At 45.7% G+C, this 18,155-nt stretch overlaps 1 protein-coding gene across 1 annotated transcript; it reads left to right on the plus strand.

Moving 5' to 3' along the window:
- The first annotated feature begins 565 nt into the window (after window positions 1-565).
- LOC133140149 (creatine kinase S-type, mitochondrial-like) lies at window positions 566-16,546 on the plus strand. The gene is made up of 10 exons (XM_061259769.1): window positions 566-694; window positions 3,955-4,143; window positions 6,044-6,242; window positions 7,480-7,575; window positions 8,104-8,325; window positions 8,907-8,992; window positions 10,483-10,606; window positions 11,819-11,953; window positions 15,807-15,932; window positions 16,308-16,546. Exons 2-10 carry the CDS (start codon window positions 3,992-3,994, stop codon window positions 16,422-16,424), a joined length of 1,257 nt encoding a protein of 418 aa, XP_061115753.1. The 5' UTR covers window positions 566-694; window positions 3,955-3,991; the 3' UTR covers window positions 16,425-16,546.
- The last annotated feature ends 1,609 nt before the right edge of the window (window positions 16,547-18,155 follow it).

The following is an 18,155-nucleotide window of genomic DNA, read 5'->3' on the forward strand; positions in this document are numbered from 1 at the left end:
TGTCCTTGTGTGTATGGGATGGGGTGGGGATGGTTTGTCAATGTTGCAAAGAAAAAATGAATTCAAATGACTTCTGCAGATTGTAGGGAGCTTTAAAAACATTGATAGGCGTGTTCAAGTTACCTTTAATAGTCTTAAAATCCATACACTACAGCATTGTTGGCTGTTGTCTCCATATTGCTGTGTCACTTTATTTTAGAAATGTCTCTGGTTCTCATTTACAGTGCTTGGCTGTGTTATGCACCTTATCCTATTACACTGTCTTGGCTTGGAGAGAGCTCACCATTGGCCTAGCTCCAGCTGCAGACTCCAGATTGGTCTAAAGCTGGTCTGTGTATGGTGTCTATAATATAGCTTCACCATGACTTACCAGTTCATTGAGTGCTTTGGAGTATTTGTGCAGTGCCTATAGTTGTGTTAGGTAGCTCATATGAATGTATTGCAGCATTTAATTTAGACCCTTCCAAGAGACTTGCTGCCTCTACAAAATGGCATTGTTTTAGCATGGTAGACGACTGAATTCGGAAGAACGGGCCATTCCGCAAACGGGTCCTGACACACTGAGGGGAGAAACAGGATTGGTCAGAGAGAGACCAGCTGCTCTAATCCTGAGCCAGGATCCAGCGTTCACTCGCAGTGAACTCCCTGTGTCTCCTGGACTTCACCGCAGGGACAAACTCAAGCCTCTGCACAGGTATGTTTATAAACGCTCACCCTAACCCTGTCCCCTTTTCCCTCTGTGGGACGTCCTCTCTGTGAAACTGCAGTTAGCAAGGGGGTGGGCTCCCTCCCTCTGTAGTTTGGGGATATGTTTTGGTATCTTTGTGACTATGATTATGGTCACAGTGATTTTATTTTTTGGTACAAAATATCTTATGAATGTCAAGTGTTTTCAATGTTTTCCATTGACTTTGGCAGACATATCTGCCTTCTCAGTTAGACTGGCTCAATAATGATTTTATATTACTGTTCTATGTACAGTATTATTACATTATTATTACTTTATTAATGCAGGTGTCTTATAATGGTTAACACAACGTGATAAGCCTTCACATGTTAACCTAACATGTTGCTGCCTGCTCTGAATATTATACTCAATAGCAAGTGAATTTTGCATCTCTGCAACTTACCTCATAAGTTGTCCTTTCAATTACTCTACTGGCAAAACCAACGGCTAATTTCATAGCAATAATAAGCAGCTGCAGTATCCTATATTACTGTCCTCTCCTACTAATCCCAAACTGGAAACCTGCTAATCTGCTTTGATACTCAAGAATGCTGGGCCAGACAGGCACAATGGTAATCGACCTGTCCTCGGTTGCCATTCATAATGAATTGAGTGTGACTTGATATCAGATATTTGAAACGTTCCCGATGGTGTTGATAGTGTGTGTGTATGGGGGGGGGGGGGGTTCATCTTGCCATCCTTCCTGCCCCAGCAGCTTCTCCTTTCTCGGGCTTTTGTCCTCGGTATTCCCCACTGAAAGGTCCAGAATGCCGCACTTGGTCATGTGGCCTGCCAGTGTTGATGCCAGTGGGGGTTGGGCACTAATGCTTAATCTAACTCCACTTCCTTTAATGCTGTACTGTACTGTACTCTCCTGGGGCAACCGCTGACTGCGCTGTAGCTCACCTTCCAACAAATTAACGTCTTATAAATTATCTCAATGAATAAAGGGCCTGACCGTTCTAACCAAATGGGGTCAATTGTGTTACCACACATCTTGCTTTCAAGTTGTTGATTTTATCTCTGCATCTATTGTCATGACCCCGGGTTCCCTCACCATAGAAAATGGCTGTTCTCCTAGTTGTCATTTCTGTTCTCCAGTGGTCCTATTGGGTCTGGTGAAGGGCATTCTGGGAAACCATAGTTCCATGGAAAATATTCCTCCCACGTATTGCTCCCACTCCCCAGCACACTCTGGGTCGTCCGGTTCCTGTCACAGAAGGCAGAACCCCCGCACGCTGTGCAGGACTTGGTCGAGATACAGTTGGTAATAGATCACCTTTCATCTCACACAAGCGCAACAATGATGGGAAAACTGCACGATAGCCCAGGGAACCCCCCCTCCCCCTCGCCAGTCTAGATACCCCGACACTGGAAAAGGAAGAGACTGATACCATGGTGTCACAACAGCAGCGACACAGAAAAGTATCTAGAAACTTTTGATGTCTCTGCGCCAGGCCTTGGGATTGTGGGACATAAATCTGTGTGTCCCTATATCGGCTGGCCTGTAGGTCAAAGTGGGACTATTCAACCTGGATATGGACTAGTTGTATTAAAGATGGCTGATGAATTTTTGTTGTACATTTGTTGTGCTATAATCAATCACATCAGGAGAGAGGACAAAGGTCATTAGATGGGGCAAGAATGCTGATGTTCTCTGACATCAAAGCCACACTGATACCATAATCTGAGCCTGCAATCTATGGGCCTGACCTCCAGCATAGTTTGTCACTGAAGAAACACCAGGGCCGTGCCAGAATTTCCTTTTCCCACTTTAAGTTTGAATGCTTGGAATATTATGAAATATTGAGATGGAGATTGAGACTTCCCAGCTTTAACAATTATTTGTCAACAAATATGACCTCTGTTGTTTGAAGCAGAAGTAAAAGAAATAAAAATAAAATCAATAAACTAACCAGGATTACCTACTCAGACATTCATGTTTATTGTCATTAAAAAGAGACTAAAACCATGATTCTTTTCATAATAATATATGTGTGCTTAGCTTTCAACAATATGAGGTCAAATTAATTAAGAACTACATTGTCCTCTTAGATGGGCTAGTTCTGGCCCCTTCCTTCTACACCTTAACCCGGCATCACCCAATCAGGGGCAAGCGTGAGTAGCCTGGCTAAGGTATTTAAGATGGCCGCAGGAACAGGCTTGTGTGTTACAATTTGGATTTTTGGAGGAGATCCTTTTTATTTTGGTGCTGGTTCCTGGAGTAATACTCTGGCAAGGTCTGGCTTATCTGTTTCTCTCTCTCTCTCTTTCCTGTTATTTACAATTTAATGTCATGTCAAATGTCTTCTGTTTTGTAAATTAGATGTAGTGGGCCTACATTCATTTAAGAATGTATGATTTTTATTAATCATTCTGTCTGCTTCTTCATTTATTCATTTGATCTTAGGATCTGATATCGAATTTGGTTTGACTTGTTGATTGATTCCACCAATTTGCTGTAGACTGACCTTTCACAGAATTTGGCGATTTAATTGATAATTGTCATTCTTAATAATATTTATTCATTTAAATCACATACAGTATATTGAACATCAGTGCTGAACATCTTTACAAGCATATTGTTTGTTGGAAAATAAACATATATACAATAGGTAAGATTTTTGTGTTAAAAAATTGTTACACGACCATTGTAAATCCCTTCCTATCATTGAAAAAGGCTCACTGACATGTTGACTCACCCTCTGCCTGTGATTATAGTCCTTGAATTTTGGTTTCAAAACATACAGTTGACGGCCCGACATTGTATAACTGTGCAATAATTCAAGTCATTGGTTGAAAATTGATTCTAGCCAATGGTGTTTCAACATCAGCACGTTTACACAGAAGGGGGAAGGATAAACAGTGTTGTGGTTTGTTGCTGCTATTCCTCCCTTGACCAGTAGAAGTCCAAAATTACCTATTGTACCTTTAATCCTTGCTTCCCTGACAATACATAAGTTCTGCAAAGTTCCTATACAGAACATATGCCTGCTGTCTTGTGCTTACAAAGGCCAATTCCCCAACCACCTCTGATGTTTTCAGTAATCCGTATGGAGCTGACCGAACTTTGCCTGGCTTGAATTCGGCTCATTAACAGTGCCCTGAGGACCCCGTGTTGTGAAGACTAAAATCTACAGATTAAAGTTGAAGTTAAATCGGTCATTGTGTGAATTGAACACGTGCGTTGCCTGGTCTTGCAGCTTCTCTGTCTCTCCCCCCCGCAGCGCACCTCTCTCTGGAGCGAGCGACCAGCCGGTGAGGATGGCCCACTCTTTCACGCGGATGCTTTCTGGGCGGAGCGCGGCGGTGGCCCTGGCCAGCCTGGGCGCTGGGACCCTGGCCTCAGGCTTCCTGCTCAGCCAGGCGGGGGACTGCCTCTCCGCCGCGGAGAGGAGGAAGATGTACCCGCCCAGGTGCTCTGCAAAAACCGAACACTACGTCAATCTCAACAAGTGTTTTAGTCTTACTTTTACACTTCAAATCTTAGATTTCTATTACTTTTTTTTGCAAAATAAGACACAAAGAATTGCCAATGAAGTGAGACAGTTTGACTCATTTCAAGATTTGCCAACGGGATAAGAAAATTGAACTTGATTAGCATGCTATCTTAAAACAAGCTTCAGTCTCATCACAAGAAAAAACACTTTTTTTGCAGTGTGTGTGAGTGCCAGGCTCCTCTGGGATCAAGTCCCTACTCCCCAAATGCTAAAAAAGGCTTAATGATTCAGAACAACACCTTGTCCCATTTGCTAATCACCTCTAATAAACAGCTGTCCATAGACATACTGCACACAGTAGAGGGGGTTCAGGATTGTGGAAGGTGCAGGTTCGAAACGTGATAGCGAACAGGACAATACGTCGTAGTTGAGAAAACAGGGCTGCTCCCGTTTCTCCGAAAGACAGGATTAGTCTGTGCTGCAGGAGTGTGACCGGATTATCACAGCGCTTATCCTTTCCCAAGACCTTCTGTGGTCAGGGGGAAGCAGTGCCAAAGCAGTGAACCGTGTCACAGTAACCACAGGCCAACAAACTGGCAAAAATACAAAAATAAGACCGTCACAACAAGTCTTTAAATCATTTTTAAATGATAGTGACTGAAATATTGCCAGTGAGGTGAGAGTTTCACTTATTTTGAGATTTGTCACTGCAGTGAGAACATTCATATGTAGCAGCCAAATACAAGGTAATTTTCTCTTCTTGAGTGAAAAAAAAACATATTTTTAAAGTTGAACTGTCTCCGTAACCACAAAAGAATATTAAATTTGAATATTGAATATTAATTTATTTGCTTAGTGGACTTTCTCATCGAGAGCAACACAGCTTTCAATATTTTATTTTATTCACATATAATCAATTTGTAATTGATTATATGTGAATATACATTGAAAATTTACCCTATATTAAGCGCCTTACTAGGCTTACTAGGCGCCTTACTAACATTCTTATCCAGTGCAACCTCCACGCCTTTTCGATATTTTATTATTATATCACATATAATGGATTTATGATTTCCTGGATAATTTACGGCAGCAACTGTATCAAGTGCATTCTTGCTCAATCATCCCTGCAAGGTTTGAACTTGTAACCTCTTAAGGGACAAAGCCAGCTGTAATGGCTGAGCGGACCCTGTGAAAAGAGTCTGGTTCTTTAAGTGCCTTTTTGACACACTGGGCTCAGTACAATACCGCATTGAGTTCAGCTCTGGACCCGATACACTGGGCTTAGCCTCACCAGTTAAACACTATCACCTGACTGGGGAAACCACAAGCTGCAATAGGCAATTCAGACCCCCCCCCCCGCCTTTAACTCTGTTAGCTGTATGTGTATCAATTGAAGTTTAGAAGAACAGTAGCAGTGTGCAGTTTGCATAAACTGCTTATGCCCATAATTGTGTAATGTACTGTATAACACATAGGGTTCTGTAAACACACAGATTTGATTAGAGTTTGCACATTGCCAGTGAGGCTACGGAAAACCCATGTGTTGATGTAATACCATAGTATGATTGAAACCTATATTTTCACATTAACATTTCTCATTATTTGATAGTTATTTTTTCTTGGTTTAATCTCTCCCTCCATTTGTAAGGATAATCAGAAATTCAAGTTCTGCACTCAGTTGTTCTAATGACTCAGCTTGGATCATTGAAAAGCTTTCAGGACAATTTGCCTTTTTAGTGTCCCGAACAATAAGCATTAAAACCTCCATACTTACAGCACTGAATCTGAAAGTAGCAATATTAGACAAGGTAGCTATTTTATTTCATTGTATTTTTCTTGGTTTAATGTCTCCCTCCATCTCTCCGTTCCTCAGCGCCGATTACCCCGATCTGCGAAAACACAACAACTGCATGGCTGCGGCTCTTACGCCCGGTATCTACGCCCATCTGCGGGACCGGGTCACCCCCAACGACTGGACCCTGGACCAGAGCATCCAGACGGGGGTGGACAACCCTGGGCACCCCTTCATCAAGACCGTGGGCATGGTGGCCGGGGATGAGGAGAGCTACGAGGTACTTCAGGAGGGACAGGCAGGGGCGGAGCAGAGATGCGTGAGGCCGGGCCCAACAAACGCTAAATGTTCTCACAGTGTTGTTCTCACGATGTTGTTCTCATGATGTTGTTCTCATGGTGTTGTTCTCACGATGTTGTTCTCATGATGATTTGTTATTTAGCTGACACTTTTATCCAACACAACTTACAGTTAGACTAAGCAGAGGGCAAAGCCCTCAGGAGCAATGTGAGGTTAAAGGCCTTTCTCAAGGGCCCAACAGCTGTGCAGATCTTATCGTAGCTGCACCGAGGCTTAAACAACCAACCTTCCGGGTCTCAATCATGCACCTTGGCCACTAAGCTACAGGCTCTCCCAGTCGTGTACCTTAGCCACTAGGCTACAGGCTGCCCCAGTCATGTATCTTAGCCACTAGGCTACAGGCTGCCCCAGTCGTGTACCTTAGCCACTAGGCAATAGGCCACCCCTTACAACCTAAGAACATTTTGTGTTAGCCAGATGGGGCGTGGGATGAGATAGGAGCACAGGGAATATTTATTTACAAAGATGAAGGGGTTCCCCAACCCTGGCCCTGGAGAGCAGCAGGGTCTGCAGGGAACTCATTGAGACTCCAATCCACAAGGGGAGAATTAACAGTGTAGTCAACCTCTTGCAGCCATCAGTTAAGTAAGAAGCCCTCTTGGGTTTCTTACCTACCCTGCCCTGTCCTTGTTATCTGTTTACAATTTGTTATTGTGTGGCTTTTATGTGTGCAAATAAAAGTGCAGGGTAACAAAGAAAACCTGCTCAACCTGCGATTATCTCAACACATAACACAAGCAATACCTTCATGTTCTTCTTCTCACTGCTGCAAAAACATCTCAACAAGTTTACTAAACAAGTTTAGTATTGTAATGACACTTTCTCTTTCTTCTTTTATTTATATAATATACCTTGTTTTAAGTTACTTTTTGCTTAACAAGTAAAATTGTCTTACCCTATTGGCACATTTTGAAATGAATAAAACTGTCTCACCTTATTGGGAATATTTTTGTAAGTAGCAAAAAAGTAACAGAAATAAGTCTAAATGTAAGACTGAGATACTTGTTAAGATTCGTTTTTGCAATGAATCTTCTTCTTCTACAACCTTAATTATAAATAAGCTATGATTATAATTATTATTAGTGTTGTCCACCCCACCCCTCCCCCATGCCCCTCCAGCGATATTCATTCATTTAGTGCTCTCACTGTGGTTTTAGGTGTTTGCTGACCTTTTTGACCCGGTCATCAAGATCAGGCATAACGGATACGACCCCAGGACCATGACACACCCCACTGACCTGGACAGCTCCAAGGTAACGGAAACACACCCCTCCACACTCAGCTGTGCTCTCACACTGTTTGAACAAGTGTTTTAGTCGTATGATGACACTTAAAATCCCGTACGTATTTTTTCTCTCAAGTGGAAAATATTAGCTTGTTTTCAGTTACTGTTTTACAAGTTACATTTTCTTACCCCATTGGAAAATCTTGAAATTAGTCAAACTGGCAATTTGGCAATTATTTTGTCAAGCAAACAAGCCTGTTTATTTGGTACTGCAATGTAAAGCATTTATTTGGTACTGTAATGTAAAGTATTGGCGTCTCAAGTATTATGATCACACGACATACATCAACTCTTCAGCCTCCATTTTGTGGTGGAGTAAAAAAAAATGTCCTGGTTCATTAACCTTGTCATGGGCTCAGAAAGTTTAGAAAACTAAACTTTTTATCACAACATAGATGTAGCAGGCTGATAATAGATAATGCATGTATGTAGGGCTATGGCTGCCACGCTGCGGTTGGCCCTGTAACAGAGTGTGAGGTATCGGACCCGTTTGCAGATCACCTCGGGCATGTTCGACGAGCGCTACGTCCTGTCCTCCCGCGTGCGAACGGGCCGCAGTATCCGGGGGCTCAGCCTGCCCCCCGCCTGCTCGCGCTCGGAGAGACGGGAGGTGGAGAGGGTGGCGGTGCAGGCTCTCTCCGGGCTGAAGGGGGACCTCTCCGGCCGCTACTACAGCCTGGGGGAGATGACTGATGAAGAGCAGCAGAGGCTCATCGACGTGAGTCACCCCGCGGTCTGTTTTTCTGCTCCACCTCTGCAGTGCAGTTACACCACAGACATGACATGACCACAGAGTCTGCCTCTCCGTGTTATGACCTCCTGTACAAATTCACCACATAAACAGGGAATCCCAGGGGTCTATGATCTCACCAGCAAGACAGCGAATTCCAGTCTATGGTCTCACCACTGAAACCGGGCATCCCAGTTTACAAACTCCACAGAGACCAGTACAATTTAAACTCACCGCAGAAATGGTAAATTCCAAACACAGAGAATCCCAGTTAACCCCAGTATAATTCATATTCACCACAGAACAGTCAGACTGATTCTCACTGACCATACAAACAATCACCACCAGGCTAATTTACAGACACTCACAAACCAATCAATAGGCCAGGACAGTGAGGTATAAAGTCTCTCCTCTCTGGCTATATCTCTCCTAACACAGAACCAGGTACTCCTATCCAAATGTACAGCCATTCTGTGCCAGATTGACACAGCTGTTATGTTGTGTTTGATCTTGCCTGATGCTGACCTTTGACCTGCTCGCTCTGTCCCTGCCACGCTGACCCTCCTCAGGAGCACTTCCTGTTTGATAAGCCGGTCTCTCCTCTGCTGACAGCAGCAGGGATGGCCAGAGATTGGCCTGATGCTCGTGGGATTTGGTAAGGCCATAGACATAGTCTGTCCCAAGTAGTAGATGTGTAGCCTTGCCCCTGTTAGCATTATATTTACTTCCTTTTCCTTCTATCCACTATTAGGTCTGCCGGACATTTAAATTGTTATGTGGTTCAATCAATCAGTCCATCAATAAATCCTTCAATGTTTTTCTATTGGAGAGTAAAACATCTTATTAAGCTATTCAGAGTGAGAAAGAAGCATGGCAACTGGGATTTGAACTCATGACCTTCAGGTTTAAAGCACAGAATCCAGAGCCTGAAAGGTGACAATATGGTAATAAAAGTTGTTTTTAACAGGCAACTAGAAAGTTTCACATCAACCAATTAAATGTAATTCTGTACATCCAGAAATTTGACCAGATAGGTAGGGTAGCAGTTTGAGGGATTTTGTTGATGATTGACTACTTAGAGCAATCATTTATCTTTCTGACCCACTATCACCAAATAGCCTGGATTCACCATTCACACTTAACTTTAAATTTGCAAAGAAATAAATATAGAAACATGCTGTACCGGTAGCAAAGATTATTTTGCTGACTGCAGAACTTGCCACTCCATTTCTGTGAAGAAAACATGTGAAGTAAAATCCCCCAGCAAGTTTGAGTTAAAATAGTTGTTAGGTTAATGTTAATGTAATGTTATGTTTGGGGTCAATTTGACCCTCTGTAACTGTATAAAATTTCTGAAAATATACAAACTTTATATTTTTATCTCAGATTTCCTTGTGGATGATTCTGGTGGCACCTTCCCATACAGCCAAACTTTCACTTCCTGTACCTCAGGCTCTAAAATGAGACGTTTCTCACCAATTTCTTATATTTATGGATAGAAGGCTCGTAATTTGGGAGACAATAAGACACACCAAGTGTCAAAATTGTTTTATTTTGTGTTTATTTAAACTGCTGGGGTCAGTTAACAGTTAACAGTTAACAGACCACAAACATAAAAGCGGTCATAAACTCTTAACATAATAGGAGGGTTAAGCACACATTAAAAGGTTAAAGGACAAATGTTGACTGAATACTGGCCAAAGTATCCTCTCTCCCTTGTTCCTCCTGTCACGCCTCTATGTCGCCCTCTGCTGGCCCACTGGCTGCAGGGCCACTTCCTCCTCCACAAGGCCTCCTCCCCTTGCTCGTTTGTGTAGGGACGGCCTGTGATTGGTCTGCAGTCAGGGGGCTTTGTTTCAGTGGATTAGGACGCTTTTCTTACTTACCGCATGCTTCGATAATTGTGTGATGCTTTTGTGTTTGATTTTTCTTATCTCTTTTTAAAGACTGTTTGGCAAGTAGAGAAATGAACAGAAATGATTTCTGCTCACATGTATTTGTTAGACACTTAGAGACAAATGGTTATTTAAATTCCAGTATACTGCAGAGCTTTCCTGTAAGTGAAACCACGGTGGGTTTGCTCTCAGCTGTTTGTGGGTTCCCGCCCTTTGCTTCATCCTGACACCCCTTTCTCCCCCCTTACAGGCACAACAACGAGAAAAACTTCCTGATCTGGATCAACGAGGAGGACCACACCCGCATCATCTCCATGGAGAAGGGCGGCAACATGAAGAGGGTGTTTGAGAGGTTCTGCAGGGGGCTACAAGAGGTATGGATAGAGCCTCCATCCAGAACTGTGTCCCTGGCCTCGGAAGTCCTCTTCCCCCACCTAGACGCCCTTCTTTGCCCGTTGCATCTAGGATTTAAAAAAAGAGATTAGCTGGCTTCTAGCCGGAATGATTGGCTCACGTGAACTGTTTCTTCCACGGGGTTTCTTCCATAATCATGCGGTTCTCCCGGTGTCCCTCCCGAAAGTATTCCAGTCGTGTTCAGTCGCGGCTCGGTAGAGGCGTTCACCCACACTGGCTCTGCGTATCTCCTCTTCTGTCCTGAGCCCCGCTCTGCACTCGAGTTTGGCCTTTTGTAGGGTGTTGGTCTCTCTCAAACTCGGCGCAGCTGTGCCTGGTTGATGAGAATTGGTTAGTGGAGTGCATTCCACACACGCCCTGGTTGTGCTGGCCTTGGTGCTGATTCTCCCCCTGCCCGGGCTCTCTCCAAGGCGCCGATCCCTTAAATACGAATTAAGGAAATATTCACCATCAATTATTTTCCCCAGCTCCTGGCGCCGGCGCACTGGCCGTTCTACTCTAGTGGGGTACCGATCCTCGATTGGGCCACCACAGTGTGTATCTCTGTACTAACAGTGCTGTGTGTGTGTATCTCTGTACTAACAGCCCTGTGTGTGTGTATCTCTGTACTAACAGTGCTGTGCGTGTGTATCTCTGTACTAACAGCCCTGTGTGTGTGTATCTCTGTACTAACAGCCCTGTGTGTGTGTATCTCTGTACTAACAGTGCTGTGCGTGTGTATCTCTGTACTAACAGCCCTGTGTGTGTGTATCTCTGTACTAACAGCCCTGTGTGTGTGTATCTCTGTACTAACAGCCCTGTGTGTGTGCATCTCTGTACTAACAGCCCTGTGTGTGTGTATCTCTGTACTAACAGCCCTGTGTGTGTGTATCTCTGTACTAACAGTGCTGTGCGTGTGTATCTCTGTACTAACAGCCCTGTGTGTGTGTATCTCTGTACTAACAGCCCTGTGTGTGTGTATCTCTGTACTAACAGCCATGTGTGTGTGTATCTCTGTACTGACAGTGCTGTGTGTGTGTATTCTGTACTAACAGTGCTGTGCGTGTGTATCTCTGTACTAACAGCCCTGTGCGTGTGTATCTCTGTACTAACAGTGCTGTGCATGTGTATCTCTGTACTAACAGTGCTGTGCATGTGTATCTCTGTACTAACAGCCCTGTGTGTGTGTGCAGGTAGAGCGGCTGATTATGGAGAGGGGCTGGGAGTTCATGTGGAACGAACATTTGGGCTACATCCTGACCTGCCCCTCCAACCTGGGGACGGGTCTGAGGGCTGGGGTGCACGTGCGCCTGCCCAATCTCAGCAAGGTACCTAAAACAATCAGTCCCCACAAAGTACCCAAAACACACAACTATGCCTAATCAGTCCCCACAAAGTACCCAAAACACACCATCCATCCATCCATCCATCATCACCCGCTTATCCGGAGTCGGGTCGCGGGGGCAGTAGGCAAAGCCGGGTATTCCAGGCGTCCCTCTCCCCAGCAACGCATTCTAGCTCCTCCTGGGGGATCCCGAGGCGTTCCCTGGCCAGGAGAGATATATAATCTCTCCAGCGGGCTCTGGGTCTCCCTCGGGGTCTCCGTCCAGTTGGACGAGCCCGGAAAACCTCCAAAGGGAGGCGCCCGGGAGGCATCCTGATGAGATGCCCGAACCACCTCAATTGGCTCCTTTCGACGCGAAGGAGCAGCGGCTCTACTCCGAGCTCCCTCCGGATGTCCGAGCTCCTCACCCTATCTCTAAGGCTGAGCCCGGCCACCCTACGGAGGAAGCTCATTTCGGCCGCTTGTATACGCGATCTCGTTCTTTCGGTCACTACCCAAAGCTCGTGACTATAGGTGAGGGTTGGGACGTAGATCGACCAGTAAATCGAGAGCTTCGCCTTCCGGCTCAGCTCCTTCTTCACCACGACGGTCCGGTGCAACGCCCGCATTACTGCTGACGCTGCACCGATCCGCCTGTCGATCTCACGCTCCCTTCTACCCTCACTCGTGAACAAGACCCCGAGATACTTGAACTCCTTCACTTGGGGCAAAGACTCGTTCCCAACCCGGAGGGAGCAATCCACCGTTTTCCGGCAGAGAACCATGGCCTCGGACTTGGAGGTGCTGACTCTCATCCCGGCTGCTTCACACTCGGCTGCAAACCGCTCCAGTGCGTGCTGAAGGTCACGGTCCGATGAAGCCAGCAGAACCACATCATCCGCAAAAAGCAGAGATGCGATTCTGAGGTCACCAAACCGGACACTCTCCTCACCTCGGCTGCGCCTTGAGATCCTGTCCATGAATACCACAAACAGGACCGGTGACAAGGGGCAACCTTGGCGGAGTCCAACACCCACCGGAAACGTGCTTGACTTTGTGCCGAGAATGCGGACACAGCTCTCACTTTGGTTATACAGGGACCTGATGGCTCGTAACAACGGCCCCGGTACCCCATACTCCCGCAGTACACCCCACAGGGTTCCCCGGGGGACACGGTCGAAAGCCTTCTCCAAGTCCACAAAGCACATGTGGACTGGATGGGCAAACTCCCATGACCCCGCCAGCAACCCTGCCAAGGTAAAGAGCTGGTCCACTGTTCCACGGCCAGGACGGAAGCCACATTGCTCCTCCTGAATCCGAGGTTCGACCGTCGGTCGGAGCCTCCTTTCCAGTACCCTAGAGTAAGCTTTCCCAGGGAGGCTGAGGAGTGTGATACCCCGGTAATTGGAGCACACCCTCCGGTCCCCCTTCTTGAAAATGGGGACCACCACCCCGGTCTGCCACTCTACAGGTACTGTCCCCGATCTCCACGCGACACCGAAGAGGCGTGTCAGCCAAGACAGCCCAACAATGTCCAGAGCCTTCAGCATCTCAGGGCGAATCTCATCTACACCCGGCGACTTGCCACTGAGGAGCTTTTTGACTACCTCAGCAACTTTCGCCAGGGATATAGGTGCAGATTCCCCCGAGTCTTCAGGCTCTGCCTCTTCCACAGAGGACGTGTTGTTCGAGTTCAGGAGCTCCTCGAAGTGCTCTTTCCACCGCCCGACAATATCCCCAGTCCGGGTCAGCAGTTCTCCTCCCCTGCTGAAAACAGCCTGAGACAAGCCCTGCTTTCCCTTTCTGAGTCGTCGGATGGTTTGCCAGAACTTCCTCGAGGCCAACCGAAAGTCCTTCTCCATAGCCTCCCCGAACTCCTCCCATACCCGGGTTTTTGCTTCAGCGACTGCCGAAGCTGCAGCCCTTCTGGCCACCCGGTACCTGTCTGCTGCTTCAGGGGACCCCCGGGCCAGCCAAGCCCGAAAGGCCTCCTTCTTCAGCTTGACGGCCTCCCTCACCGCTGGTGTCCACCAGCGGGTTCTTGGGTTGCCGCCCCGACAGGCACCGATGACCTTCTGGCCACAGCTCCTGCTCCTGCTGCTCCTGCTTGCCGCCTCTCCCAGTTCACCCTCACTACACGTTTGGGTTTACCGGGTCTGTCAGGCAGCCTCCCCGGCCACTTGATCCAACTCACCACCAGGTGGTGATCAGTTGACAGCTCTGCTCCTCTCTTCACCCGAGTGTCCAAGACATACGGCCGCAGGTCTGATGATACGACCACAAAGTCGATCATCGATCTTTGGCCTAAGGTGCTCTGGTACCAAGTACACTTATGAGCTACCCTATGCTCGAACATGGTGTTTGTTATCGACAATCCATGGCCAGCACAGAAGTCCAATAACAAAACACCGCTTGGGTTCAGATCAGGCAGGCCGTTCCTCCCAATCACCCCCCTCCAGGTTTCTCCGTCATTGCCCACGTGAGCGTTGAAGTCGCCCAGCAGAACTATGGAGTCTCCGGGTGGCACCCTTTCCAGGATGCCACCCAGTGACTCCAAGAAGGCCGGATACTCTGAACTGCCATTTGGTGCATACGCACAAATGACAGTCAGAGCCTTCCCCCCAGCGACACGTAGTCGCAGAGAAGCGACCCTCTCGTTCCCCGGGTGGAACTCCAACACAGTGGCGCTCAGCCGGTGGCTTGTGAGTATCCCCACACCCGCCCGGCGCCTCTCACCTTGAGCAACTCCAGAAAAGAACAGAGTCCAGCCCCTCTCCAGGAGTTTGGTTCCGGAACCAGTACTGTGCGTGGAGGTGAGCCCAACTATATCTAGTTGGTACCGCTCCGCCTCCCGCACTAGCTCCGGTTCCTTCCCCACCAGAGAGGTGACGTTCCACGTCCCCAGAACCAGTCTGCGACGCCGAGGATCAGCACGCCCGGATCCCCGCCTTTGCCTACTGCCCGTTGGGCAAAACACCCGACTCCGATGCCGACCCCTGCAGGTGGTGAGCCCACAGGGCGGCGACCCCACGTGACTAGTTCGGGCTGTGCCCGGCCGGGCCCCATGGGATAAGGCCCGGCCACCAGACGCTCGCCGACGAGCTCCCCTCCCGGGTCTGGCTCCAGCAGGGGGCCCCGGTTTCCCTTTTCCGGGCGAGGTAACTGGGTCTTTGTGTGGCCGTGTCATGGGAGTCTTTGAATCGCTCTTAGTCCCAAAACACACGCCTATACTAAATCAGTCTCAGCAAGGTACCAAAAACACACACTTATACTAAATCAGTCCCCACAAAGTACCCAAAACACACAACTATACTAAATCAGTATATTCAAAACCATATTGAACTTCTCAGTGTATTTACAAAAACTCCCCACAAAGTACCCAAAACACACGCCTCAGCAAGGTACCCACACCCAACTATACTAAATCAGTCTCAGCAAGGTACCGAAAACACACACTTATACTAAATCAGTCCCCACAAAGTACCCAAAACACTCAATTCATTACAAAAAATGAAATCGGAAAAGTACCAGAAACATTCTGTTACAGTACACTTAGTGAGTCTCAGCAAGGTGCCAACTCTATTATTCCTTTACTCTATATCAATTATATTATCTCTCTCTCGTGATCCCCATATTTTACATCACATTACATAATCTCAAGGAGGTCACTGAACTGTTACCTTCAATAACATGAGTTAGCATATACATTAATCTCAGCATGGTTCTGCAGCTGTTAATTCATTTAATAATGAATCATTGTTATGGGTGGAGTATCGGAAATTTCCGGGTCCACAACTGGTTTTTTCACTTTCTCCTCTCTCATGTGATGACTGTGTGATTGTGGGGTCCCCTCTCAGGATCCGCGCTTCAAAAAGATCCTGGACAACCTGAGGCTCCAGAAACGAGGCACGGGGGGCGTGGACACGGCTGCCGTGGGCGACACCTTCGACATTTCAAACAACGACCGTCTGGGCAAGTCTGAGGTAACGGATTTCACCTCTCTGCCTCGGTGTAGGTTTTAGGGATTTACTCCCTAAAGAGTCCTCCAGACTCAGCAGCTTATACCATATAAACGTTGACCATTTTGACTGGATTTATAGTGATGCTTGGTGTTGTTCCTCACTCTCATATCTAAATTTTCTCTGATTGTTTATTATATTTTTACATGCATTGCATTGGACAAAAACTAAACTATTAACGATTTACATTTTCGCCAAAGATATATCCAAAGTAAAAATGGCTTGAGCCTTTATTGAACTCCTATTCATGTGGTAAGGAATCAGACATAGTTTTTAAATGTCAGTGGCAGTTTTGTTTAGTCTCCGGGTACAGTAAATGAAAGAGTGAAACTCGGACAGGTGGAGCTGGTTCAGCTGGTCATCGACGGGGTCAACTACTTGATCGAGTGTGAGAAGAGGCTGGAGAAGGGCCAGGACATCAAGATCCCGCCGCCTGTGGCCCAGTTCAAGAAGTGAGAACCCCTCAGTCTCTGTGAGGGCTTTGGGGACCCCCTCCTCTGCAGCTTACCAGTGGTCTGTTTGCTGTGTAACTCAAGGTCTTCCACCTACTGTAGCCTCAATAAACCCCTCTGATACACCCCTCTGTGTGTGAGTCTGCTTATCAAATTTCTATAATATTTCTGTTTATTTATTTCACTGTGGTTCTTACATAACATAAGGATTTCCTATCAATCTGAATTAAAAAATTAATTATTTTTTTTCTTGCATTTCTTCAATTAAAAAAATAATAATTTCTAGTCATTAATTTCACTGTGCTTGTGAAATTAACAAAACATGGCCTTAGAATAAAAAAGATTTATCACGCATTTGATTGGAAAGAAAGCACATTTTCAGTTTTTGGGCACAGGGACATTTGACATATTTAGCTGCATTTCCAATGAAACATCACAATTTTCATCACAAGTTATTCAATATACTCATAAGTTTGGCCTCACCTTTTTCTCCTGAATATTTTCCCCATTGAGTTCAATGGGAAACTTTCTTGTAGTGTCTACAGCAGCAGCATGAGGCTCATTTGACACCTTGGACCCATCATCACTTAAAACCATTTAGCCAACAAATATGTTCCATAATGTATCAACATATTTTACAGCTGAATCTAGTCCCACCCCCCAATTCCCATCGAGATGCATTCAAATGCTAAGAGTTTTAGTATCACTTGTAGGACAACCTGATCCAGACTCTGATGATGTTGATATGTCACAGACATCAGGAAGTCATGATATGCAAATGATATGCAACAAATGGGGGAGTACATATAAAAGGTGCTGTAATTACTACATGGTGAAACAAAAATGTATAAAAGTACCCTTCAATAAAAGCTCTGAGTCTGTGCTTTGACCACGAATGAATTCAATGAAGAAAATAAAATATTAAATCTGAAAAAGACAAGGCAACCCTAAACTTTTGAACGGTAGTGTATATTTTATATTTCAAATATACTTCAATATGTATTTGATATCTTGCACTTAAAGGGGCTGGCGTGGGAATGCTTTTCTGCAATGCAAAAAAAGAATTTGGCACAAAATTCAGGTTGTGTGTTTTGCTGTTTCATTTTCTTGGCTGAAATGTATTTTTTATCATAAATGTTTTGTGACATGTTCATTAATTTCACTACACACAAACTTGCATAATTTTCCACGCAAACAGCGAACAAAAAATGATTAAACTCCACACATGAGTGGATCTTCTCATAGAATGGTGGCAGAATCACAATTTTTGTAATTACATAAACCTTTCAACCAGATAGACTAGATTGTGCTATTTTTTATTTTGTTCATTTAAATGTATACCAGTGTCTAAAGATTTATTTCATTGAAACAGGGAATGAGGATATAGAACTGATTTCACTGCAAATTAAAATTGTCTTCAGTTTCCTTCAACACAGGTGTCACTCTAGTCCTGGCAGGCCACAGTGTCTGTTGGTTTCTGTGGTGTCTCTGCACCTGTGGCTAATCTAAGTCATTGACTGTCTAAATAATCCACACACCTTCTTCTCATGGCCTTATGTGCAGCTGTTTGAAAGGAAACCAGAAAATCCACAGACACTCCGGCCCCCTGGTCCCCCAGCTTGACACCCCTGTCCTACGAGGTTAAATAAGGGCTAAATAAAACCCTGAATTGGACACCCCTTACCTTTCAAGCATTTATCTGGGATGAGGTCTGGCTCTTAGGAATATGTCACTT

This window comes from Conger conger, chromosome 11 (assembly GCF_963514075.1).
Source record: "Conger conger chromosome 11, fConCon1.1, whole genome shotgun sequence".
Lineage (NCBI taxonomy): Eukaryota > Metazoa > Chordata > Actinopteri > Anguilliformes > Congridae > Conger > Conger conger.

What these genes read in the sequence shown, in the direction of transcription:
- LOC133140149 (XM_061259769.1), top strand. Translation starts at nt 3,992, where the DNA reads ATGGCCCACTCTTTCACGCGGATGCTTTCTGGGCGGAGCGCGGCGGTG. An exon ending in AGCAGCAGAGGCTCATCGAC is followed by an intron (nt 8,326 to 8,906) that starts GTGAGTCACCCC and finishes GACCCTCCTCAG; the next exon opens with GAGCACTTCCTGTTTGATAA. An exon ending in GCCTGCCCAATCTCAGCAAG is followed by an intron (nt 11,954 to 15,806) that starts GTACCTAAAACA and finishes GTCCCCTCTCAG; the next exon opens with GATCCGCGCTTCAAAAAGAT.